This window comes from Microchirus variegatus, assembly GCF_963457635.1.
Source record: "Microchirus variegatus genome assembly, chromosome: 1".
NCBI lineage: Eukaryota > Metazoa > Chordata > Actinopteri > Pleuronectiformes > Soleidae > Microchirus > Microchirus variegatus.
This window is the reverse complement of record NC_139802.1, coordinates 38394318-38419107: the sequence shown is the minus strand read 5'-3', so window position 1 is coordinate 38419107 and position 24790 is coordinate 38394318. Positions and strand designations below refer to the sequence as shown.

General features: G+C 41.8%; 1 protein-coding gene across 6 annotated transcripts in view; it reads left to right on the top strand.

Moving 5' to 3' along the window:
• Positions 1 to 22973, top strand: part of mast4 (microtubule associated serine/threonine kinase family member 4) — a gene marked incomplete at its 5' end in the record, with an annotated part of 82656 nt that extends 59683 nt beyond the window's left edge. For 5 of the 6 annotated variants that reach the window (XM_083889884.1, XM_083889882.1, XM_083889885.1 and 2 more), the window contains 25 exons: positions 431 to 519; positions 2567 to 2636; positions 3347 to 3425; positions 3912 to 4066; positions 4167 to 4242; positions 4346 to 4555; positions 4875 to 4976; positions 5860 to 5992; positions 7189 to 7250; positions 7373 to 7464; positions 7554 to 7762; positions 7861 to 7999; positions 8979 to 9111; positions 9212 to 9377; positions 10952 to 11053; positions 11695 to 11817; positions 12092 to 12201; positions 12895 to 13016; positions 13519 to 13736; positions 14556 to 14756; positions 15012 to 15238; positions 15804 to 15926; positions 16043 to 16179; positions 16647 to 16831; positions 16946 to 22973. In XM_083889884.1, coding sequence (XP_083746010.1) covers positions 431 to 519; positions 2567 to 2636; positions 3347 to 3425; positions 3912 to 4066; positions 4167 to 4242; positions 4346 to 4555; positions 4875 to 4976; positions 5860 to 5992; positions 7189 to 7250; positions 7373 to 7464; positions 7554 to 7762; positions 7861 to 7999; positions 8979 to 9111; positions 9212 to 9377; positions 10952 to 11053; positions 11695 to 11817; positions 12092 to 12201; positions 12895 to 13016; positions 13519 to 13736; positions 14556 to 14756; positions 15012 to 15238; positions 15804 to 15926; positions 16043 to 16179; positions 16647 to 16831; positions 16946 to 20646 — 6964 coding nt within the window. In that variant the 3' untranslated portion in view covers positions 20647 to 22973. The remainder of the gene's footprint in view (positions 1 to 430; positions 520 to 2566; positions 2637 to 3346; positions 3426 to 3911; positions 4067 to 4166; positions 4243 to 4345; positions 4556 to 4874; positions 4977 to 5859; positions 5993 to 7188; positions 7251 to 7372; positions 7465 to 7553; positions 7763 to 7860; positions 8000 to 8978; positions 9112 to 9211; positions 9378 to 10951; positions 11054 to 11694; positions 11818 to 12091; positions 12202 to 12894; positions 13017 to 13518; positions 13737 to 14555; positions 14757 to 15011; positions 15239 to 15803; positions 15927 to 16042; positions 16180 to 16646; positions 16832 to 16945) is intronic. The other variant, XM_083889883.1, reaches the window with a different exon arrangement.
• Between the last annotated feature and the right edge of the window lie 1817 nt (positions 22974 to 24790).

Here is a 24790-nt window from a genome sequence, read left to right as displayed (position 1 = left end):
ACCTAATGAGTCACAGTGCTGTGTTGACAAGACCAACAAACATAAAGGCGTTCATTCCCCAAGGACCGTGAATGTCTGGATTTTACTTTTTTTATCTGGACCGATAAAGTGAAGTGAGCTGAGTGACATTTCCAACAACAAAGATGTCTGATAGCATTCTTAAAAAGATTTATTCTGGACATTACAAAACGGGGAATTCAAACCACATTCATTCAGAAAGAGGGTCGAGCATGTTTCTAAATCAATCGGTGCTATGATTTCACTTCTAAATTCCCACATTCTGCAATAGTGGTAGTATTAAAATCTTCAGAAATTCTTTGCCCACTGTGTTGTGGCTTTTGTTTTCTAGATCTAAATCCAGTAAATATATTTGTGGTTAATAGTTTCTTTGTCCATTGTCCATCTAACATTTGCCTCTGTGGTTCCACAGCTGCAGAACGAGCAACAGAAAGAGCCTGATAGGAAGTGGTCAGTCGTCAGGTTTACCACGACCTCACTCTCCTCTCTCATCTCTGACAGGTATGTATATGTACTGCAAATGTGAATGTATTAATGTGTTTATATTAATGAACCCATTCATTCATTGTATTTGACAAGAAAGCAGCCCAGTTTCTCACTGAGCGACTCGCATGACATAAGATGCAGCGAGATGTAGAAGCTGTAGAAAGCAATGACAGACAGAAAGGTCTCCCTATGTAAGGTCATTTTCTGTGGGGTTTGGGTGAGACCTGCACTCCCCAGCTGTAGGCCAATCGGCAGTGATTGTCCTGGGTGAGGAAGTGGTGGCCTGCAGAGAGGAAATGCACAGGAGCAGAGGGAGGGGAGGCCTCATTTACCACAGGGCGTTTTATTTCCTGGAATTGGTCGGCAAAAGCAGAGCTGCTGCACAGATTATAGGCTGCAGTCTGGGTATCAACATTGGGGCTTATTTTTTAACATGGACTCGGACTCAGGGAGGCACAATGTTGCTGCTAATGAATGTTTTCAACTCTGGGATGATTTGACATTGTGGCTCAGACGTAATATCAGTGCCAAAGGTAAGAAAAAACATCCTTTTTGCCTATTGTGAACTGCAATGTGCTTCTGATATTAGTAGTTCTGTATAAGATCAGTTTTTGTTCATAATTGTGAATGATTTAATTCAACAACAACACTGTGAAACCACATTCCATGCTGTTGCTCTTGTTGCAGTCAGAGCAGATATGTACTCCTCTCTTCAGGTGATGTCCAACTCCCTTAGAGATGGTTATCATGTTTAAATGGCTATAATCGAAATTACAGGGAAATTGAACTGGTGACATTCATCACTTACTAGAATCAACGGCTCTATATATTCCTTCCCAAGTATGAAAACAGCCCATCTCTATCGTCACAGGAGGTGGATGCATTGTAGTGTAGCGTCTGGTTAATTAACTGTTTGGTTCCCCCTCAGTGGGGGATGTAATTATATCTGATTAATACTGGATCATAGGTCTGTTTTTTAACACTTTCAATGTGAAACGCAAAGGCTAATGAGTGCCTTTCAGAAAGTCCCTACAGTAATGTATTCAGTGGCCCATGCCTCTGTTTTTAGAAAAGTGCACTACAGTATACACACACATCTGAAAAGTAGGTGGAAAGGAGGAGCCCTCTGTGGTTTTCATGGTAAATTGTGTAGGTGCCGTTTCTTGAATAATAACTTCCAGTCATTAATTTCATGTTTGTTATTACAATGTTTGAGGCATGCACTTCTTCAGACTAACAATTATACAAAAGGATGTTGGTAAAATAACCTGTTAATATTATCCATAACACTGTACATGGCACAAGTCTTAATTACCAACATGGAAGTTCATAATGAATTGCTTATGTTGAATTATTTTAGAAATTGCAACCAGTGTAAAAGTAGTCACTAGACCAGCACCATAAATATCTTTCATTTTCATTCCTGTCAGTTGCATTGTGAAATAAATGAATATCTCGGTAGCACACACAGGATGTGAGCTAATGGGACTTGCGAGTAAAGCTTTGCATGTTGGACCCTAATCAAGAAAGTGTTTTTCCAATGGCTAAATAGGTTTTATTTGAAAACTATTAAAGCACCAAGGTTGGGTCTCTGCTATCATGTTTAATTCAGAATTTCTGAGATGGGATTTGCTGTCTCTAATACATTGTGAAGATATTTTTCAGTTTATCGAGTCAAGATGCCAAAATCATTTGACCGAAATCACAGCTGCCAGAATCCTCATATAAGAAGTTTGATTATGTTAACACATGGCCTGAAATCTTTGCATGCAAATGGTTGAGCTCCTAAATCTTGTGACTCATCACTCCATATGTTCCCTTTATGGCATGTTTCCACCAGTTGTGTTTCCACGAGCATTGTACCTGGTACCAGGCACTTTTTTTAGTACCTGCTCTGGTGATGCTCCATGCGAGCTGAGTAGGCACTAAGCATGACGTGGTCAGACTGCAGGTCACTGATTGGTCAGAGTGCCGCCACAGGAAGAGACGTCCCGTAAGAATCAAGTCGAACAATGCCCAACTGCACATCAGTTTACCTATTCTGTATTTGTTTTTCTTGCAGGAACAAGCCCACAAGACAGTCCTAGAAATTTCTCGCCCAGTGCCTCTGCTCATTTTTCCTTTGCACGAAGGTAATGCAAACATAGATGTTTACTTGATTAGCGGCTACATAAACCAGCAAGGAAAGATGTAAACAAGGTGTCCGCCTATAACGATATTAACTTGGTTAATAGTTTCTCGACCAGCACTTGACTTCTAAAGTCTATTCATGCCTTCAAGAACATTGTCAATAACATATTTATTTTATAAAATTCTTCATCACAATATCATGTAATTGTGTATTTTTATTATAATCCACAGTCATTGCCACAGAGCAGACAGGTAACTTTACGCTAGGCTTCCATTTGCTTTTGTATCTCCTCCCTCATTTGTGGAGTACATGTTAAACATCATACGTCATCCTTTTATTAGTTTATTACACACTGACCTGACATTTCTTTTGAATCATATTTGCATCTAGTTTGAGTTTAACTTTCCATTGGCTTTGCTTTCAGTTGCTTTGTTGTTTCATATTTTGTGTGTTTTTTAATTCAAAGACTTCACATTGAACAACAGCAGAGAAAGGTCACATTCACCCATAACATGAAATCTTTAGTATTATGATCATTTCACATGTTTTGAATTCATACATGGAAATTAAACATCTCAAGTCGCTAGAAACAAGTTGTCTTTGAACAAACTACCAACATGTAAACAACTGGAGATGTTGATTTTAATCCATTATTTGTTCCTCAGTTGGACTTTGAAGTGACAGTTGTTTGTATGTGCTGTTGTGTGATAGGTCTGATGGTCGCCGGTGGTCTTTGGCCTCCCTTCCCTCCTCTGGATATGGAACGAACACGCCCAGCTCCACTGTCTCTGTAAGTATCATACAACACATTCTGATGACAAGATATAGCAGGTGATTCTCACTGTGAACCAATGCTTCAAATATTTTTTTCAGTCAGAGATAAGAAGAAGTAGAAGTAGTCACTGCATGCCGCCATGTGTTCTATGTTCTTTATCGATGTTGTGCACTTTTTGTTGTTATTGACTTGTCTGTCAAACAGTCTTGGCTTGATCTCGCTTGTGAAAGTGGTTTTCAATCTCTCTGTATGTGGAGTCGTGTTCTTGTTTAATCTGAGAAATGCCTGACATACACAAATATGAAGTTATGCTTTTACCTTTTGATCTGTTTCCACTCACTTCCAGGCTGTAGCTTCAGACTTAATGCACAGATATACGGCATTGGCATCAAAACACAGGACTGTCTGTTTTTTGTTTTGTTTTGTTTTTTTAATCCACATAAAATATTGCCATCTTTTTTTTTTCTTTTCATGTTGAATATATATTTGTTTCATTTCCAGTCATCCTGTTCATCACAGGAGAAGCTGCACCAGCTGCCCTTCCAGCCTACGCCGGATGAACTGCACTTCCTCTCCAAGCACTTCTGCACCGAGAGCATCTCTGGGGATGAATGCCGCAGAGCGACGGCCATGCGACCCCGCTCACGCAGCCTCAGGTTTTTCATTAATTTTCTGCAAATCTAACATTAGCTTCATGTGATGATGCATATTGTTGCTGCCACTTCAGTACTCACTCTGTTGTAATCAATTTTTCAGTCCTGGACGATCTCCGTCATGTTACGACCACGAGATTATTATGATGAATCACGTCTACAAGGAGCGGTTTCCAAAGGTGAAGCTTCACACGTTTTTTTTTACAGTCACGTGATCGAATCACATCCAGGTAACATTTATCTTATCATTTATCAAACGTGCACCTCCGCTTCTTACTGCAGGCTACGGCTCAGATGGAGGAAAGAATTCAGGAGATCGTCCGCAGTAACTCTCCAGAGAACGTCCTCCCTTTAGCAGATGGCGTGCTCGGCTTTGCCCACCACCAGATAATTGAACTGGCCCGTGACTGTTTGGAGAAGAGTCGACTAGGACTCATCACCTCCAGCTACTTCTGTGAACTCACTGACAAGCTGGAGAGACTTGTACAGGAGGTGAGCGTGTCTTCAGAGAGGGTTTTGGAAGACGGTTAATGGAAAACACAAATGTGTAGCCCTGGTTTTATTTTCTACAGAGAAATCCCATGAACGTATCGTGCAAACAGTATTAATGAGGTGATACCGCCAGCTTAGCTGCAGGTGCTTTAAAAGACCATCTGTGTATTTATTTAAATTGTTGTTAAATCACAATACATGACAATCATGTATGGTGGTTAAGGAAAACCATGCTGCCTTTTCATTTTACTCGATCTTAACTATAACCAGACTTTAATATTATGTGAAACGCTGAGACCTTGTTTCTTCCTTTATATAGTCCACAGAGAGATCGGAAAGCGAGGAGGTCAACTTCATCAGAGAGCTCGCAAAGAAGATCCTCATCATCATCGCTCGACCTGCGCGGCTGCTGGAGTGTCTGGTATGTTTCCTATCATTAACCTGCTTATAAGTTTGGCAGAATTGTTGTAGTTGCCTCATTCAAATAAAATGTAATGATTGTTTTTAATTTACGAGTGGTGCTTACCTTTTAGCATGGTCCCTTATAAATAATATGCAATATAATGACTATATGTATAAGAGGTTGCTGACAACCTTATTTCTGCAGCTCCCTTTATCTTTGCAGTGAAAGTGTCAGCTTATTAAACTCAGTGCCTTTAAAGTCTGATTTTTGTCTGTAGCAAGCAGCTCTAAAAACTCACTGTGCTTCAGCACTAAATGACAGACAGACGACTCGTGGAGTTAGCACCTCAAGATATTTCCCCCAGGAGATGAGACTAAAAACACCGAGCTGAAAGAGTGTGAGAAATATAAAGATAGTGAAAAATAACAAAAAAAAAAAATCATAGCTAATCAGCTGTTTGTAAACACATTCACCATATCAACTTAGAAAAATATAATTATAATGTCAGTGTAGTGTTCAATACTCTGAGACATAAAAAGCTTGCAGGAGGACGTCTCTTGCAGACAAATCCACTGAAATACCAGGTCCTGCTGGTGTTTACCTTCTATGTAGCTGATACATGAAGGTTTTTAGAACCTGAGACCTCGAATAATTACTTCAAAACCTCGTAACATTGAACACATTTATATGGTGAAGATTGTGAATTTCACATTTTACATGTTTTAATGTTGTTCATCTATGTGTTATGACTGTAACTGCGCTGCTGCTATTCCGGTCTCCCTTGCAAAAAAGAGATCCTAGATCTCAGTGGGACTAACCTGGTTAAAGAAAGGCTAAATAAAAATATTTTAAAAAGGAAATAATAATTATATTAAGTGTGCTGCTGCTGCTGTGTCTCCAGGAATTTGACCCCGAGGAATTTTACCACCTTTTGGAGGCTGCTGAAGGACATGCTAAAGAGGGCCAGGGCATCAAAACGGACATCCCTCGTTACATCATCAGTCAGCTGGGACTGACACGAGATCCACTGGAAGGTACAGAAGGAACTCTAGTGATGTTAAACTCCTGCCATCTTTCTTTATCAAGACACACAAGTGGCATTAAATAAAGAAATGCAAGAAAAAAGTAATTAGATTTAGTTCTAATTACTTTTTTTAACTATATTCTGCTGATGACACTGATGCAATTCCTTCATCAACACCAACATTTTGGTGAATATAACCAGACAATACAGGAAAACGTGTCATTGGCTTGTGTTGAGGCTGTAATGGAATGAAAGAATTGAGCTGTGAAGGGAACTAAAAGACAGCTGATGTTCTTGACTAATGTCCTGCACTGAACAGACTGTCTTTCTAATGGCCCCGCGTCTCTCCAGATTCAGCAACCAACAACATTCATTACGACTAATTAGAAAGGAATGGCCTCCCCACAGACCTTATACAGATCCACACAGACTGGCTCATCAGCCAGTGTCTCCATTCATTTCCCCCGTGTGCGTCTCTGCGTTCCGTTTGCCCAGTGCCTTGTGTGCCTGAAGCGAACCTTCAAGGAAGGACAGATGTTGAATAGCAGCGCAAATGTGTTTACATGTTCTCAAGGGACAAGACACACAGAAGAACCCATGTGAAATTACACACATGGACTTTGGCGGAAAAAAAACACATCAAAGATGCAAGGTGGTTTATAATGAGCACTTGTTCTGGAGTGGTGGTTTTAAAAATGAGTGTTAGACATGTGTTAGTGTTGCCACATGTGATTTCCACCTCATTTATTCTCAATTCAGATTACAGAGGCGTCAGCACCTCAGGCTTAATAGGTTAATAAAGGCTAAAGTCTGTTGGTTTTTCCTTTTTTTTAATCCTGGTTCTGATTCCTCAGCATTTAGTTTCTTTTGTCTAAAAGACTGTTTCAACACGCCCACACGCTTCACATGGAATTATGAATTTATTACATGAGTAATTATTGTCTTTTTATACCACCTGATGTCTTTTTTTTTTAAATCTATTTTATTACCTGACTATTACATTTTGATCATTCTTATTTGTAGTGTTTATGCGTCTCTGTATGATTTGTTTTCCAGTTTTATATATTTTTGTTGTGTTATCAGCTTTTCAATGATCTCTAAAACATTTTAAATTGCATTAACCTGTACATTAAGAGCTAAACAAATAAAGCGTGATCGATTTATGCGTTACATTCATTCGTTTATTTTTTTATGTGTTCTCCACAGAAATCGCTCAGCTAACCAGCTGTGACAGTGGGATTGCAGAGACCCCAGAAACCGATGACTCGGTAAGCAATAAGAAATTGATTAGATTATTGATCTCCTCTATCTTTACTGCAGTTGTACCAGTGAAACACGGATTTTATCTTTTTGATTTACTTTAGTGTCTTTTTTTTCTTCTTGCTCTCAGTCTCAGAGCCTGAGTGCAGCCTTAAGGTCCCGACGAAAACCATGTGAATTGGACTTTGAGATGACAAAACTCATTAGCAATGGTGCCTACGGGTAAGGACCAGATTATCTAATCGCTATCTTTTTTTATTTAATTAATCCTTAGCTTTCAGTTACATGACTGGTAAACCTTTTTTCTGCAGGGCTGTCTATCTGGTTCGCCACAAGGAAACTAAGCAGAGGTTTGCCATGAAAAAGATCAACAAGCAGAACCTGATTTTGAGAAACCAAATACAACAGGCCTTTGTGGAGAGAGACATCCTCACCTTTGCTGAGAACCCCTTTGTGGTGTCCATGTACTGCTCCTTTGAGACTCGGCGGCACCTGTGCATGGTTATGGAATATGTGGAAGGTCAGTGTGCAGGGTGTTTCATGTCAGAGTGCTGCTGCTGAAAGCAGTGTACTCGAATCACAAGCTCATCTGTAACTTCACTCCACTGATCTTCACAGGCGGAGACTGTGCCACCCTGTTGAAGAACATGGGTCCTTTGCCAGTGGATATGGCCAGGATGTACTTTGCAGAGACGGTGCTGGCTCTCGAGTATCTGCACAACTATGGCATTGTCCACAGGGACCTAAAACCAGACAAGTGAGATGCCACAATCTTCTTCTTTTTTGGCAGAGCAGTAACAAAAGTACGAAGACAGTCATGCAAATATGCAGTAACTGTGAAGTCTGTGAAATGACCTCAAACTTAATACATAGACTTGCTTTTAGATCATACAAGGTTATTTTAAAGCTCCACTGTGTGACTTCTGAAACACTGCTAGTGTCATTTACCTCTAGAATCTACATCTCAGGTGACCCAGGCAGGATTTTCTAATAGGACGACCCTAGGTCCATACTCCAGCTGTTCTTTTTCAACATTTGTTTTGTTATCTCACTCCCGTCTCAGAGGAGTGGCGTTAATTCCTTAACCTAAGGTTCGCTGCTCTTTCTCTTTTCATGCATCTGCCTTCCCTCCGCCAATCATGACGTAAAACGTGTCACCACAGACATAAAAACAAAACGCCGCTCTTCTGTGCAACACCGAGAGTTTTGTGGAGCCGAGCTTTTAATAGCTACACATTAAAATTGCCATAAAATTGGGAAATGGATATTTTCAAATAACTTGAATTAATGGGTAACTTTGTACCATTATTAGCTTAAAATATATTTTCCGCTTGTATTGTGGTTTCATGACAGCTTCAGCTGTGCTTGTGTTCAGCTCTAATTACCAAGTTAACATGCTAACTGAATAAAGTCAAATGATGACCGATGACTGACATTAAACCTGCTGAACATCAGCATGTGAACATTAGTTGGAGGATGTTGGCATTTAGCTTGAAGCATCACAGAGCTGCAAGTGTGTTCGTAGCAATGATGGTATATAAAGATGAATGGCACTTTTTCCACTTCCTTCCACTGTACAAAAATTAAGCCAAATTAGCCAGGATATGAGGTAATTTGTGCTGGAGCAGTTTCGCTGTCCATCTTTAAGTGCAGTCCATGGTTCAGTCTATGGTCTGAACTGGAAATTATGCACAAATCCCTGTGATATTTATTTCCTTTTCTCATTTTCTCCACAGTTTGCTGGTTACTTCAATGGGTCACATTAAGCTCACAGACTTTGGGTTGTCCAAAGTTGGGCTGATGAACATGACAACTAACCTGTATGAGGGACATATAGAGAAAGATGCCAGAGAATTCTCTGACAAGCAGGTAAAACTTGCGTCACTGCAGATATTATGCTCAGTCTGACAATATACAAAGCTCATCATCACTCAACAGTATGTCTTGGTAATTGTGCTCATCTCTGTAGGTGTGTGGAACCCCTGAGTATATAGCCCCAGAGGTGATCCTGAGACAGGGTTATGGGAAGCCTGTCGACTGGTGGGCGATGGGAATCATCCTCTACGAGTTCCTGGTCGGATGTGTGCCTTTTTTTGGAGACACACCAGAGGAGTTGTTTGGACAGGTCATCAGTGGTCAGTGTTGCCTTCTTTCATAAATTTCCAGTGACAGCTATGATATAAATGTTTGATGCTCAGGCCTGTACCAAGAGCTGCTTTTGACACATGCTCTTAACGGAATTACTTCATCTTGTCTGATGTGTATATTGTGTAAATTTTTTTCATTGCTTTGGTTAAAGTATTTTTATGAGACCTATCTTCTGTTGCTAGAGGTGATTTTGGTGAAGTACCCCAGCATCTGGCATGCATATTCTCAACCCTCACTGAGATATGAAATAAATAATTGCAGTGACCGCATGGAATTACTTGATGTGCATTTATCTCAATTTGTTGAAGTATTTCCCTGTGGGCCAGGAACAAAACAGATGGCAGTAAGTGGTTTAGCTTGACTTTCGACCACAAGTGAAGTTTTAATATTATAATGATGTTACTTTTCCTTATTGTCTCGTGTGACAGCAGTGCAGAGCAAGTCTTAACCCTGACAACGGGATCTTTTTGTCTTGCCAGTGGTGTGAATAGAGGATGAATAGATGAATAGTTTTGTGTGGACAGTTGGACAGTTGGGTAACAGCCTCGCTCTGTGCCATGGAAATGAATGGCATGCCATGACTGATTTGGTTTTCTCTCAATCAAGCTGTACCAAGCCTCTGAGAGTGACTGTTAATTAAAGGGGCCTACTCACACTGAATGCATGCCACCGTGGCCTTGGGCAGAACATACATATTCATAGCTCCCCTTGCAAATTTGATTAGAATGGGGGACACATGATGCACAGGGCAGACAAATCCACATGGCACAGAAAGGCATTTCTCCTCTTTTCACTGCTTATCCATGAGGCTTTCAACTAAAACTAAAACACATGTAAATGGTCTCATTCCCTATTATTCTTACATCTTGCTAGGTTTAATGTTTCTGACTGTTGGTGAAGTGTGTTACAGATTTGGACTTGGTCAGACAAAATGTAAAATAATATATGATTTACCTTTTTTTCTTTTTAAATCATATTTGTGTGTTGATAATCTGATATTTATTATAGTGGTGTTTCATGCCAACAAGAAATCAATGATCCTTGCAGCTAGTAGCAGAGGGTAGAAGACAGATTGCCTCAGTGTCTTTCTAGTTTAAATTATATATTCATTTATTCGTTCATTTCATATATTATTTACGTGCAAATCTGTGTATTCTACGAATCCTCTCTCTGTCATGTTTGTCTATCCAGTGAGGAGGCAAAGCTTTGGTTTTGTCTTTATTAAATACATGTGCAATCTTAAAGTCCCCATAGACTGCAGTCATTTCGTTTGAGCAGCCAAGATCAGTGATTTTATCACTCTCAGCAACTGACTAGTAATCAGCAAATCACACAATTTGATGATATAGTGGGTTCTGTTCAACTCAATGGGCACAGCGCTTAACTAACTTGTTTAAAACATGTACAGACTCTTTATTTACAGACTAAATTTTTCATCAGTAGCTACCTACTTTTATTATTGTTATTATTATTATGAATGTCTTAATTGGTGTACACCGGTGGGTCAGGACAGGTTTGCGTATGTGTTTCTCATTCAGACTGTTTTCATGTGTGTTTGTAGATGAGATCAACTGGCCTGACGGGGAGGATGCTCCACCTCAAGATTCTCAGGAGCTCATCACGTTTCTGCTAAGACAGAATCCTCTGGAGAGAATGGGCGCAGGTACAGTATAACACAAGGAGCAGAGGACATGTGGCAGAACCAGTATCTCGGCCAGGACTCGACAGGCTGCCATAAATTCTCATGTGACCATTGGTGCCACCTCAGCACCGCTCATTATTCTAAGTCACTGGGGGAAGAAATTGAGGTCATCCAACAGCAGAGCAGTTTATTCTGTGGTCTTTTCACCTCTTCCCTTTGATCAATTGCAATTATTACTTTGTCAGTCCATGAATCTCGTTCCATGCATGATCAGGCAGTACGAATGTGCAGATCTGCAGACTGTAAAAGTGGCCGTGACCTTAGACAAAATCTTTTAATAGGAGTGATGTGTGTAGACATTGCACCACAGGGACAGCGGGGCCCCCTTGTTCACCGAGCTCTGCCCTCTCTTGGCTGCCATTCACAAAGGCTCCTGCTCCTCCACTAAAGGTCACAGGCAGGAAATTGTACTGCATAATTTATAGCCATGACATCAGTTCTGGCCTGCAGCCACAAGGGAAGAGGAAAAAACATAGCATAAGCATTTCTTCACCTCCTGAGTTCAATGTCGGTGCCCACTATGTTTTTCCTCTCATGTTAGGTGATAATTTGTCCTTAAATTGTAACCAAACTAGTCATCGATCTGTTTATTCCATCTGCAGGTGGCGCTGCTGAAGTCAAGGAGCATCAGTTTTTCCACAACCTGGACTGGAATGGGCTGCTGAGGCAGAAGGCTGAGTTTATTCCTCAGCTAGAGTCTGAAGATGACACCAGCTATTTTGACAGTGAGTTATATCACATATGAGAGGCATGAGAGAGGCTACAGATTTAATCAGTGCCCGACATATTCTTGAACAAATACAATATTTGTCATGTCGGTCTCAGAAATGCAGTGACTGTAACCTGAAAAAAGTAAAGGGAGTTATAAAAGCCTGCAGTTTAGGGTCCTTATTATATTCCATCTTCCTCTACTTAAATCACCCTTTGGCACTCCGAGTAACCTATAACCACAGAATGCAATAAAAAAAATCTGAAATACACACTTCCTATCATCCCCAGCTCGCTCTGAGAGATACCATCACCTGGAGACAGAGGAAGAGGATACAAATGATGAAGACTTCAATGTGGAGCTGCGGCAGTTCTCCTCTTGTTCTCACAGATTCTCCAAGGTTTGTCCTTAAACTCCCCTCTCAAACACTTCCAGTCGTAAAACCAACATGTTTACATCATCATTACTGCCAGAGATGTTCGTGATGTAAATGAATGGATGCCTCGTCTGTCCTCATGCTTTTCTCTTGGGAACGAAAGCACAAGCACTTGCTATTTCATATGTAAATGTGTGTCCCCCAGCTCCCCCTTTACCCCTACAGTTTTACACATAGCTTTCGGCTTTGCATATATTTTACACTTGCAAATGATTTATTTTTTTCTCTTTTTCCACCATAATGTGGAACACAAAACACAATACAGTCATACAAGGTGAGAGTCCTTGTGCTGCATTGCAGTATGCTCCCCTCTCACATCAAAACAAAGCTTTACAGCGTGTCTCTGAAAAGCAGCAGGCCGCCTTTGAGGAAGTGTTGAGCTCTGCTGAACCTTCTCCTCAGATGCACCTAAAGCTGAAGCTTGTATGACACGTTTAAGTCTACATTTACGCACGCAGTGCAGCATTTCTGGTCTGCTTGTAAATTCCTTGGTAAATAAAAGAGTGACTGCAAAATAACTGCAGGTATTATATCTTTGATATGTAGTCTGCCTGATATATTTTTTTCTTTTTCACAAACATCTGTTTTTCGAACAAAATCATGAACTAAAAGACCTGCATTCCCTCAATAAAATCCCTGTTTTTGTGTGGTTGTCAGGTTTACAGCAGCCTGGATTTGTCTCGTGGGCACCTGGAGGAGAAAGGAGAGACGGAAGAGAAGAAGAGCGAGAGCCCGCTCACAGTGGACTCTCTCAGCTGGACTCCAGACTTCGCTGAAATGCAAGTTCACCTCTGTCTTTGAGTTGAAGAAAAAGACAGTTTATAGTTGTTGCATGTAGCCCCAGACAAACTGATGCATTAGTGTGTGAGTAGCATTGAACTGAGTTCATCTCAATATTGATAAACCTGAGGTGTGTGTTGATCTCTTGGGACCTCAGTTATTATAGTAAAAACATAGCTTAAAGTAGATTAAAAAGTAGAGTAGTAACTCAAAACATTTAATGTGCAACGACAGATTTATGTACGTTAAAGTGTCTGACAATTGAGATCAAATTGGTATATGCAGCATTATTGTGTATTGTTTATAGGAAAAATTAGTCGGATAAAACTTTCTGACTATTCTGAAGATTCGAAAACCTTGTAGGCTTGGTATTTTATGGCTTTGTACACTGCTGCAAAGAAGAATATATAGAAAAGAGATGTATAATATAATCAACATTTGACTCTTACAGATGGTGGGAGTCTGTTAATCTCACGAGAGTCTCTTCTCTCCTTGATTCAGGCCCTCGTTGTCCCACTCGACAGACACAGACAGTGTGAGTCGGGGACCAGGCTGCCCCAGCTTGCTGCCAAAGTTTGCTATTTCAGCTGAGAGTGAAGGGGACGAGACCTCAGGCCTTGGTGACCCCAGCAGAGCCTCCTTCTCCATTGGAGAACTCCCGCAGGATGAGCCTGATGCTACGACTCCAGGCAGCACCCACAGTGGAGCCACACTCTCAGGTACAACATACTCACTGTTCTTCTGTGTGTGTATGTTTTTGTGTGTTTTTGTTGTTATGGGGTAAATTGATAATCTCTTAGTTGCTTAAGAAAATGATGCTGACTACACGGAACAAAAAAAGTGCAGTGTCTGCTGAGGAGCATTTTGTTGCAAGTGTTTTACAAAGTCATCATAATCTTCCCAAGTATGATGATAATTACTTATCGAGGACGACTGAATGTACTTGCTTTTTCTGTTGCAAATATGTAGTATCGAGGAAAAGGTGTGGTTGACATTTTAAACAATACATTCAATCTCTTTATTCCTCAGATTAGGATAAAGAACACTTTACCATCCGTGTTTGCAGGGTCATACGGACTTGTCTTTTCATAAACACTGCTAAAAGAGAGGAGCTTGGCAGCTGTTCTCTGTTAACTCATCTCTAAAGCATTTAATCATGCATCAACTCTAAATCTCACTAATAAATATGTATTATCTTTGTTGTATAATATGTATAAAAAATGTATTTGACATATTTTTGAGGTGTCTCGAAACTCCTGACCAAGAAATTTGGTCCCCTTTGTAACCTCTGTAAAACCACAAGAGATGTATAGTGTTACTACCAGTCCCAGGCTATTCATTTTCTGTTCCAGTCTTTGTGCTAAGCTAACTCGCTATTATAGTACAGATATGATTTAGGTCTTGATTTATCCAATGCAAGAGCAAGAGCATGTATGCCTATTTCCAAAAGGTCAGCTATTGTTTCATGAATTAAAAACAGTTACTACTGGATGAATTTCTCCAGTGTAGTGAATATGGTTTTTCTTTGTTAAAAATAGGTAGTTTCTCAGAACATCTGGACCAGCTGACGCCCAAAGGTGAAGGTCTGGAGAGCCCAGACAGTACCAGTCAAGCGTCTGTAGACCAGGTCCCCCAGTCCACGTCTCTGCATCCTGAGAGTGCTGCAGAGAAGACTGCAGCTGTGGTTAAAATCCCCAAATCGGTGTCAACTGGTACCCTTTCGCTTATGATCCCTGGGGGTGAGTCAACAACGTGCATCCACACACATTAAGATATGCATTTAGTGAGTGGCTGTGAGCAATTTGTGGGGTATTAGCTTCTGATAAAAGTAAGTGAGCAGGCAGGAGCAAGAGAGAGGGAGAGAGAAAATCATTTAAATATCAATCCCATATCAAGTAAAATGAACCAGACTCATGAGCTTTATAGCAACACCGTACTACTGACTAGAGCAGCAAAGAACCTGGTGGTCAACGCTTTTTCTTTTTTTTTCTCAGATATCTTGGGGGTGTCTCCTCTGGCCAGCCCTCTGTCTCCTTACTCCCTCTCCTCAGACCCTTCATCAAGAGACTCCTCTCCAAGCCGAGACTCCTCGCTCTGTCACACCTACCCACGGCAACCCATCGTCATCCACAGCTCTGGGAAGAAATTTGGCTTCACGCTGAGGGCAATAAGGGTGTACTCTTGTGACGGTGACATCTACACCGTCTACCACATGGTCTGGGTAAGATACCATTATAAACTGTATGAGACAAACATTTACCAATATCAGTTATGATGTGGATGGTTTCAGTGTTCGGGGGAAGTTAATCGCAGTCTGTGAGTTTCCCCACTGTAATTTGGTGCTTGTGTGAAGTGTTTCAAAGCAGCAAAGACCCAACCACAAAAATGTATGACAGCAGATCACAAAAGCTGCTGAATGTGAACTGTCAAAAAATGGATGTGTCACCCTGTGTCAGCAATTTACATCATTTAGTCATACAAGATGGTGGTGTATGCACAGCATTGAGAAATGCAGGGATTTTCCATGTGCACAAGAAACTGAAACATTTTCAGTTTAATGAGTTCAAATAGATTCGAGGAACAACCACTCAGTTTTGAATGAATTTAAAGATGTTGCTGAATTTTTGAAGTCACAAGAATTTGATTTATATCCAGCTGATGATTTACTTCAAGCTGTTTTGAACTGAACTGCAGATGTCTAAATGTTACTTAAAAAACATTCTAAATAGTATGTATATGTGAAGACAAGTGGATGATAATAAATGTCTCTTGTATCTGTGTATCAGAATGTAGAAGATGGTGGACCTGCACATAAAGCAGGACTCAGAGCTGGAGACCTTATTACTCATGTCAATGGGGAACCAGTCCATGGTCTTGTCCACACTGAAGTGGTGGAGCTCCTGCTCAAGGTAAATGAGGGTACTGTGTACGATGTCAACCTTTTTCCCTGGCAGTGGACTGTTTATGTGAAGCATATCAAACATTACTTTGAATGTAAAATTGTCTTGATGTCCTTTCTTTTCAGAGTGGTAGCAAAGTGGCCATCTCCACAACTCCCTTTGAGAATACGTCTATTAAAACAGGTCCAGCCCGGAGGAATAGCTACAGAAGCAAGATGGTCAGATGTGCCAAGAAGCCCAAGAAGGACAAGACGCCAGAGAGGTCAGACATTTGACAAATATTATTTATGCTGTAGATGTGTATTTTTATGTACTTACCAATATGTTAATGCCAACTTGAAAGTCCTATATGTGTGTGGTTAATTCAAAGCCTTCAGTCAAGTGACAAATATTGGAACCAGTTAAGTCAGAAACAATATATCAGTGAGGACAATAATGTCATCTTAAGTGTTGGGATGTTTCCTTTTAGCCTCTAGGGGGCACATAGTCATCACTGCAGAAATATTTGAATGTGTGAGTGAAGGGTAGGATCATCTGGTTTCATTTCTAAATAAGTTTGAGAACACGGGAAAAAATCAATATATACATTAACCCTACCTTTACTTTCAATCCATGTTTTTACATAGAAGTCAATATTATATGTTAGTTGTGCTTTTTTCTTGTCACTGCAGTGACAATTTTGTAGCAGTATTTACCAGAGAACTAAATAGATTTCTGTTTTCTTTCCAGGCGTCGCTCCCTTTTCAGGCGTTTTGCGATGCAGCCCTCTCCTCTCCTGCATACAAGCCGCAGTTTCTCCTCTCTCAACCACTCTCTATCATCTGGTGAAAGTCTCCCTGGCTCCCCCACCCACAGTCTCTCCCCTCGTTCCCCAACTGCTGCCTTCCGTCCTGCACCAGATTTCACACAGTCAGGTGGTGATCTTAACCTATTTTGATGAAAGTAAAACATTACCCAGACTTTCCGCTGTTTGTTTTTGTTTCATGTATAATTTTTAATAGCTTTTTTTTTATCCTTTTAACTTCCAGGTGGCAACTCCTCTCAGAGCAGCTCTCCCAGCTCCAGTGCTCCAAACTCCCCCGCAGGCTCTGGCCACATTCGTCCCAGCACTCTCCACGGCCTTGGACCCAAACTGCCAGGTCAAAGGCTTCGCCAGGGGCGCCGCAAATCTGCTGGTAGCATTCCTCTTTCTCCTTTGGCTCGCACACCTTCACCCACCCCCCAGCCAACATCTCCTCAGCGCTCACCCTCTCCCCTTCTTAGTGGACATTCTGTTGCCATTTCTAAGACCGCCCAAGCCTTCCCAGCAAAGATGCATTCTCCACCCACAATTGTACGGCACATTGTACGCCCCAAAAGCGCAGAACCGCCTCGCTCACCCCTGCTAAAACGAGTCCAGTCCGAGGAGAAGTTGTCTCCCTCTTACACAGGAGATAAGAAGCACCTGTGTCCTAGAAAACACAGTTTGGAAGTAACCCAAGAAGAAGTACAGGATGAGGAGCTGAGGCCCGGTGAGCGGGATTACACCATCCTGCAGAGCGTGGAAGAAACAGCCAGTGAGCCAGTGGCAGTCACCCGTGTGCGGCCTGCTGAGCAGGGCTGCTTAAAGAGGCCCACCAGTCGCAAGATGAGCAGGCAGGAGTCAGCTGAGGAGCTGGACAAGGAAAAACTGAAGTCCAAGATGGTCGTGAAGAGACAGGACTGGTCAGAAAGGAGGGAGTCTCTACAGAAGCAAGACGCCCTGCGAGAATCTGACTCATCCTCCATGTGTGGTGACGACAGGGATGAGAGAAGCCAAAACAAATCCCAGCGCAGCCCAGAGTCTGGACCTTTGGAGGCCAAAGCTGCCAGCACCACACTTAAAGATGTTCTGTATAAGAAACTCACCACACGAGCCTCCGAGGGCATCGCTGAACCACTAGGTGGCAGCAGTGAAAACGAAGGAGGACTCCGAACAGAGTGGCCGCACTCCAGGCAGAGTAAAGACAATATGAAGCCAGACAGATTGGACTTCAAAGCTCCCAACATCGAGTTCACAAAGAAGAGGTTGTCATTTGAAGAGAGGGATGATTGCATTTGTCGACTATCTTCTGGCATCCATGAGAACCTCCACTTTGGCTCCACCAGGTCTAAGAGCCTGCAGCTGGACACAGCCATGTCTCATGACCACATGAAGGCAGGAATGGGAAGTGTTCTCTCCAGCCCCGACGGTCTAGCCCCCAAAATTTTTACTGGTAGAGGAGAAAGCGCTGTGGAAAAACTGCAGCTCATCTCTGCAGCAGAGCCTTCTCTACGAAAGACTTCATCTGAATATAAACTTGAAGGACGCCACGTCTCCTCTCTCAAACCTCTGGAGGGCACCCTGGATATTGGCCTGCTCTCAGGGCCCAGAGTCTCCAAAACAGAGACATGTTTATCCAAAATGATAGAGAACACAAGTGACTCTTTTTCTGCGAGTCCTTCAATTTGGCTTCAGAGCCCCACTGAGAGACAGTTAACCATCCCCCATTTAAAAAGTGCAGACAAACTGAAGAGCCCCCTGACTTGTTCCCTGAGCCCTGAAGCCATTTCTTCTCTAAATAGTGCAGTTGTCTCCAAAGAGCAGACAAATAATTCACCCACAGAAGGGAAAACCAGTAGAAGTGATGAGAAATCACATGAGAGACATAGTGAATTAGTAAAGACTCCATCCACAAAAGTGGAGACCTCAACTTTTGGCATTAAACAAGAGAGCAGAACTGGTATGAAGGCCAGTTCATCACTGGGTCATGAGCATAGAGGCCCTCGGCACAGCTCCCACTTCTCCTGTGGAAAAACACCATCCATACGCGAAGTCAGCAATGAAGATCAGGACGATGAGGTGGAGCAGGAAGTCACGTCTTACCCAACGTCACAAAGTTCTGCCAGCTCAAAGGCAGTCGTTTGTTTCTCTTCACCAAGGCTTGAAGGAAACCGAAAAAGTTTCCTTCCACCAGCACAAGCGGAGCCTTTGGCTGCGGCTGCCAATGACGCGTTACCTGTCTCACTGAAGCAGAAAATAAACTCTGGTTTGGATACAGGTCAGTGTCAAAGCTCTGAGAAAACTCCAGAAAAAACAGACAAAACTACACACTACTCAAATGTGACCTCTGCTCCAGTGCTGAATGTACTAGGCAACTGTGCATCTATATCCGTTCCAGAGAATGTGCTTTCAAAACAGCAACTGCTGAACATCTGCTCTTCAAATACACAACCTCAGGTTTCTATCACGACATCAGCATCTGTGTCTGTGCATGACTATAAATCCTGTGGTTCAAAACCAGAAGGACAGGACTGCTGTGAAAGGCCTGTTGGTAAAGACAGCGTGCAATCTAATAGGTTCATTGTGAAAGTGGTCGATGATGGAAGAGGCTCCGTCTCCAAGAAAGAAATCATCACATGTGCCACAGTTGGAAAAGTGGAGACAAGCTCAATAGAGCAGCTGAATAGAGACATGTCCACAGTTAACACGAGCACCGTGTCTCCGAATGTTGCACCGAGCACGGACAGAAAAGATAGCACTGTGTCTGCAGGTCAGAAAGAGAGCAGCAACATATCCTTCACATCCCCAAAGAACAATGTGAAAGATTCAGAGCCGCTCTCAAAAACCTGTCCAGCTGAAAAAACAACCCACAAATTATCTGACTCTGAATGCTGCTCCCCTAAAAAACAAGACGGTGTTTTCAGTGTGAAAGGGAACACCGTGGTGTTTTCAACAAAACAGAAAAGTTCTGCTTCAGCTACTGCAAATGAAAACGTTTCGAGTTCCAGTATTAAGTCAAAGCCTGTGAAGCCAGAGAGCGAGACGAAAGCACTGGAAGTGAAATCTCTCAGTGCAGAAGTTGAAGGCAGTCCAAATTTAAAACAGAGTGATCTGTCAAAAGAATCTGCGCCCTCTACTTCAAACATTCAAGAAACCCATGAAGCCAAGCGGAAAGAAGCCTCATCCACTGGAGCTGACGCAAAGCGGGAGGAGCCGGTGCTGCCGACACATTCTTCCACTCTTGCTGACGTGAAGCAGAAGGAAACGCAGTCCAAAAGCTTGGTACCAAGCACAGGTCACATAGGAAAAGAAAACACAGACTCAAAGCTAAAATCTTTCCCCCCAAGAAATATCCCTTCCCCCACGACTTTTAAGACTCCTGCAGCTCCAACTCTGGTTTGTAAACAAAGTTTTGATGCCAAACATAAAGATCACTCACCCAAAAACCAAGTCCCGATCCCTAGAGACCATCATGACTCAAAACCAAAAGACGTGAACTCGCCTCAAACTGCTCCTCCACATCAGCTCAGGAAGGAGCCAACAACAGCACACGTTTTCTCTCAGCCTAATCCACCGAAACCTGCAGCGAAGAAAGAAACACCTTCGCTCGGTAGCGGAGCCAAGGTCTCTACCTGCACTGCTCCCCAGGAGACCGTCACCAAGGCAACCAAGGACGTTACCAAAACTGAAACGCTCAAAGCAGAGAGTCAGAAGGGCCCCGACGCCAGGAGCGCCGCCGCTGACAAACAGGTGTCCTCCAGCCACAAGGAGCAGGCGGAGAGGAAGAGGAAGGAAACGCCAAGTCAAGACGCCGCGTCTGTACAGAAAAACACTAAGCGAGACTCGACTCGAGCTGCTCCCGCTGCACAGAGAGACACCTCAGACAAAGATGGTGGCAAGTGCAAGCAGCAGAGGGAGTCGCCACGTAGCTCCACTCACAGAAAGTAAAGAGAGGGAAGAGGAAATAGCAGCTTATAAGTTCTCACTTTACAGAATCCAGACGATGTTAGAAAAGTTTTGTGCAAACATTATCATGCCGCCTTCTTTTTGTTGGTGTTGTTGTTGTTGTTGTTGCTCAAGGACCGGGAAAGCTGTTACATGCTGATAGAGAGAGGTAGGCGCGTGTGAGTCCGTGTGCGTTTTTGTTTTTTTATCATACGACGTGACATCGCATCACTAAATGTCTGAATGTAGGTCATGACCGATTGATCATCTCTGGTTTGTTCTGGATTTACTTTGAAGTCCTGTGAATCGCAGTATGCTTTGTGCAATCAGTATATATCGTTGGGGCGGGGGGGCGGAGCCTTTCAAAGGCTGGGGGGGTGGGATGTACTGTAGAGTCGGTGCCATAAATGATTCTGAATTGCACTCTAACTTCTACTCGAAGGACCTGACGTTGAAGTCTTTTAATGCAGTAGTCCACGTGATTCTATGAAATTAGCTAATGTATCACATGTTCAGTCTAATCGGATTACTTTTAAATTGGGTTTTGAGCTGTGGAATGCACTGTCCTCTGCTTTTCACTTGAATCCACAGAATAATATTACAGCTGTGAGGTCATAATTAGTTTAGGGGCCTTAGATTTACGGGAAAATAAAACTTGCTGTTCTTAGCAAGATGGTGGTGTTAAATTCACATTCCTCTGACTTGTGTACATATAGTTTTGATTTTTTTTTAAACGCAATATGGTGTAAATATGATAAACCTGGGATACATGGGCTTACATGATTGTTGTGTGTAGTATATGTATAGGTTTTCGCAGTGTCATATTTGTATGGCGCTCTGCTTGAAATCTCTGTGGTCTAAACTAAGCTACTGTGATGTACGTCATCAAAGGCTTCGTCTCCGTGATTTAAACATGTTCCAAAATTAACTTGAAGAAAAAAATATCACAAGGCATGAAAGGGTAACTGGGCTATTTCTAAAAAAAAAAAAAAGAAAATGTAGCATACAATAAGAAAACTGTGAGGGCTGTCAGCGTTTCCCAGGAATGTCTTTATCAGCGATGATGTGTTTGTTGGCTGGCGACAGCTTGAATAATGAGGACCGTGTCAAATATGAAAACGTTAAAATGAGATGAACCAGCAGTTCTGCACACGTTTGCCAACACTTTTTTTTTTCCTGCAGTAGAGTTTCTTTTCTTTTTTTGAAGGAGTTTGGACTTCATCAGTGGTCACGTCGTCCATCTGTGCAGATCAATCATGAGTAAGTTCACGTACACACACACACACACTCGAGTGTGTCACTGTTAGTGTTTCTAAAGAATTTAGATGTCAGGCTTTGGTCGGTGTCGTTCAAGTCGTGTGTTAGTGTTTCTGACTCTTCAGCTAAAGATTTTATATAAGGACAAACATACTGACGTTAACGTGCAAATACTTGGTACTTTACATACATCAGCGTTTACCCTCAAACATCAACAACAAGAAAAATAGTTTAGGACACTAAGTGTTTAATGCAGTATTGGCTCTGTTGTGCTGGCTATAAAACAATAATCTCGTCTACTACATATACTCAAAGCAAACACTTTATATATTTAACAGGACACAGGAAACGCATCGGCAGGAGATTTTATTGTTGACGGAATCTGACGTTTGCGTTCAGTATTTAAACGTAACGTGTGAGAATAGATGCACCTTAATAATGTTTGTTCAGAAGATGCGAGTAAAAATGGAGGAGAATCGGAAGCGAGGACCGTTTCTAAATTCACCACAAAGGAAATCACTGACATTTTGAATCCTCAAAGCACATTCAATGTTTGTTTACAGAGCGTCATGGATGTATAGTTTGTATATTGTTGATTTGCCAAATCTATGTTCTGTGTCACAGATGATGTTTTAATAGTAGTGTGAGGCGTTGCGCCTTTTTTTCGCCACCAGGGTGTTTAATAAGAACATTTTGTTTGTGCAGTAATCACCGTCTGTTCATACGTCAGGTTCTTCTTCTTCTTCTTCGTCTGCTTTCGTCTTTTCAATCGTCCCCTTTCTTGTTTTTCTCCCCCTGTGCAAAACTAGTATTAGATGAACTCGCTTACATTGGTTTGTCTTTTAGAATATGTGCAATAAAAGTGTTTTGAGTTTTGTATTTTTGCTCAAGGAAAAGCTCTATGGATGTCATAGATGTTGTATATTAAAACAGATATTTATACTTCTAATGTTGCATAATACTAAAAATAAAATGAAATGATAAGTTATTCTTATTTTCTGCTTTCTTGGTAAATCTTAAAGAACAGTACAGTCAAATAATTCCACTTTTATGTCACATATTGTTAGAGGACAACAGGGCTCTTCGAAGAAGAATTACCCATGCCATTTCAAGACTTCCCAGAATGAAAACAATGGAGATGCAAAGAAATGTTTCACTATTTCTCTTTAAATATCCTACATAAATATATAATATGTTGTAAAGTGGGACACCAACAGGGGGCAGTGTGTTTCCATCAGTGCGTTGGCGCGTCTGCTGCTCAGAACAGGCTTTCTGTTATGCAACACACATCCAGGACAGATAGAGAAGACGAATGTGGAGCAACATGGCGAACAGAATAACAGAAATCCAATCAAGATAAGGCTGAATCTGATAAAGCTGCATATTTTAACTGCCTCTTTCAAACGGATTACTCCATACTAAGTCCAAACAGTAAAACCAAGAGGCCATTCATCTTTATTCTGCTTTTAGTGCTCAACTAAATTATTCATAACCTACTCTTTATAACATATTTATGAGTAGATTAGAGGTTATTCAATGTATATTTTTTGCCACGCCGAGCCGCCTAAAGTCCCTGTTGATCCTTGGTAATTGTCTTTAAACGTGATTACAGATGGAGCCCCAGACTGATTACTAAGCAAAAAAAAAAATGAAACAAAGCACTGAATAAGAAGAAATCCTCTTAAACGTTGGGAATGGGTGCTGAGAGTGGGTTCACCGTGACAGATCAGTGTGGTAATTTATGATCATTAACCGGACCATGTGCTCCATCCTTCACTCGTTCCTCTACTGGGAACAAGTTCTGCCCCGCTAGGTATTTCTGTCCTGTGTGTGTCATTGCATGTGTCGACCTACACTTTATCTTCATAGCTGCGGCGTAAACCACGTTAACTCTTCCTTAATCGGTGTATATTAAAATTCTCCGTTTTAACGCCTCACCTTCTCAGATTATGTATGTAACTTGGCACGGGAAACGCAGGGAAAACTTGTGACACCGCTTTCATCATTTGCACATAAATCAAATCCTCCCTCTGTACAAGTTGTCCTCCACTCCTGTCCTCTCATTGCGTCATTGTCCCCAATACTTTTTTTTTGGCACTCGGCTTTTCCATGACTCTCCCACTGCGGTAATTCCACTTAAAAAGACAAGAAATGGCCATTTAAATCGATAGATTGTGAGGATAATAAAAACGCGGCCTATCTAAAGTCCATCGAGCTGCTCCCACAGAATGAGGCCTGATTTCAGAGAGGCTGATCAATAGTAATGAGGTGACCTGCCATGTTATCAACAGGGTGAGGAGTTAAGGGGGGGGGGCACGTACGTCACTAAGGGCCAGTATAGGTCACTATGTGTGTGTGCGTGTTTGGCTCCTCTGTTGGAAGGGTTCTGGTTCTGCAGCATCACATTTTCTATGTGGGTAAGAACGTTAGAAGATGACGTTTCTATCCCTGTGTGCCATAACTGTCAATCCATTTTAAAATGTTCTTTCCAGTGTGGAGCAGATGAGCTACTGAACCACCTGGTTCTGCCTTGTGTGCTGCTATAAAAGCACTTTTATATATTCTCCACCCCCCCCCCCCCCCCCCCAAAAAAAAAAGTTATGACATGTACGCGCTAAAAAAAAAAAAAAAATCTTGATTTCCTCTTGAAAGATTTAACAGGCCGTCAGACGGCATGAGAGAGAAAAAAACGAGTGTTATAGCTGGAGACGTCGATGTGTTGACAACAGTGGTGGGAACATTGCTTGGCTCAGTGTGTGTAGACACATGCAATCTGACACACGGATACACAAAGCCACTCTGGCCCACATTAACTTTTGCTGCTGGAATTTGTTCCAGTACATTCTGTGATTTGGGGAGAAGCCAAAACTCTGGGCCAGTTCTCATATCT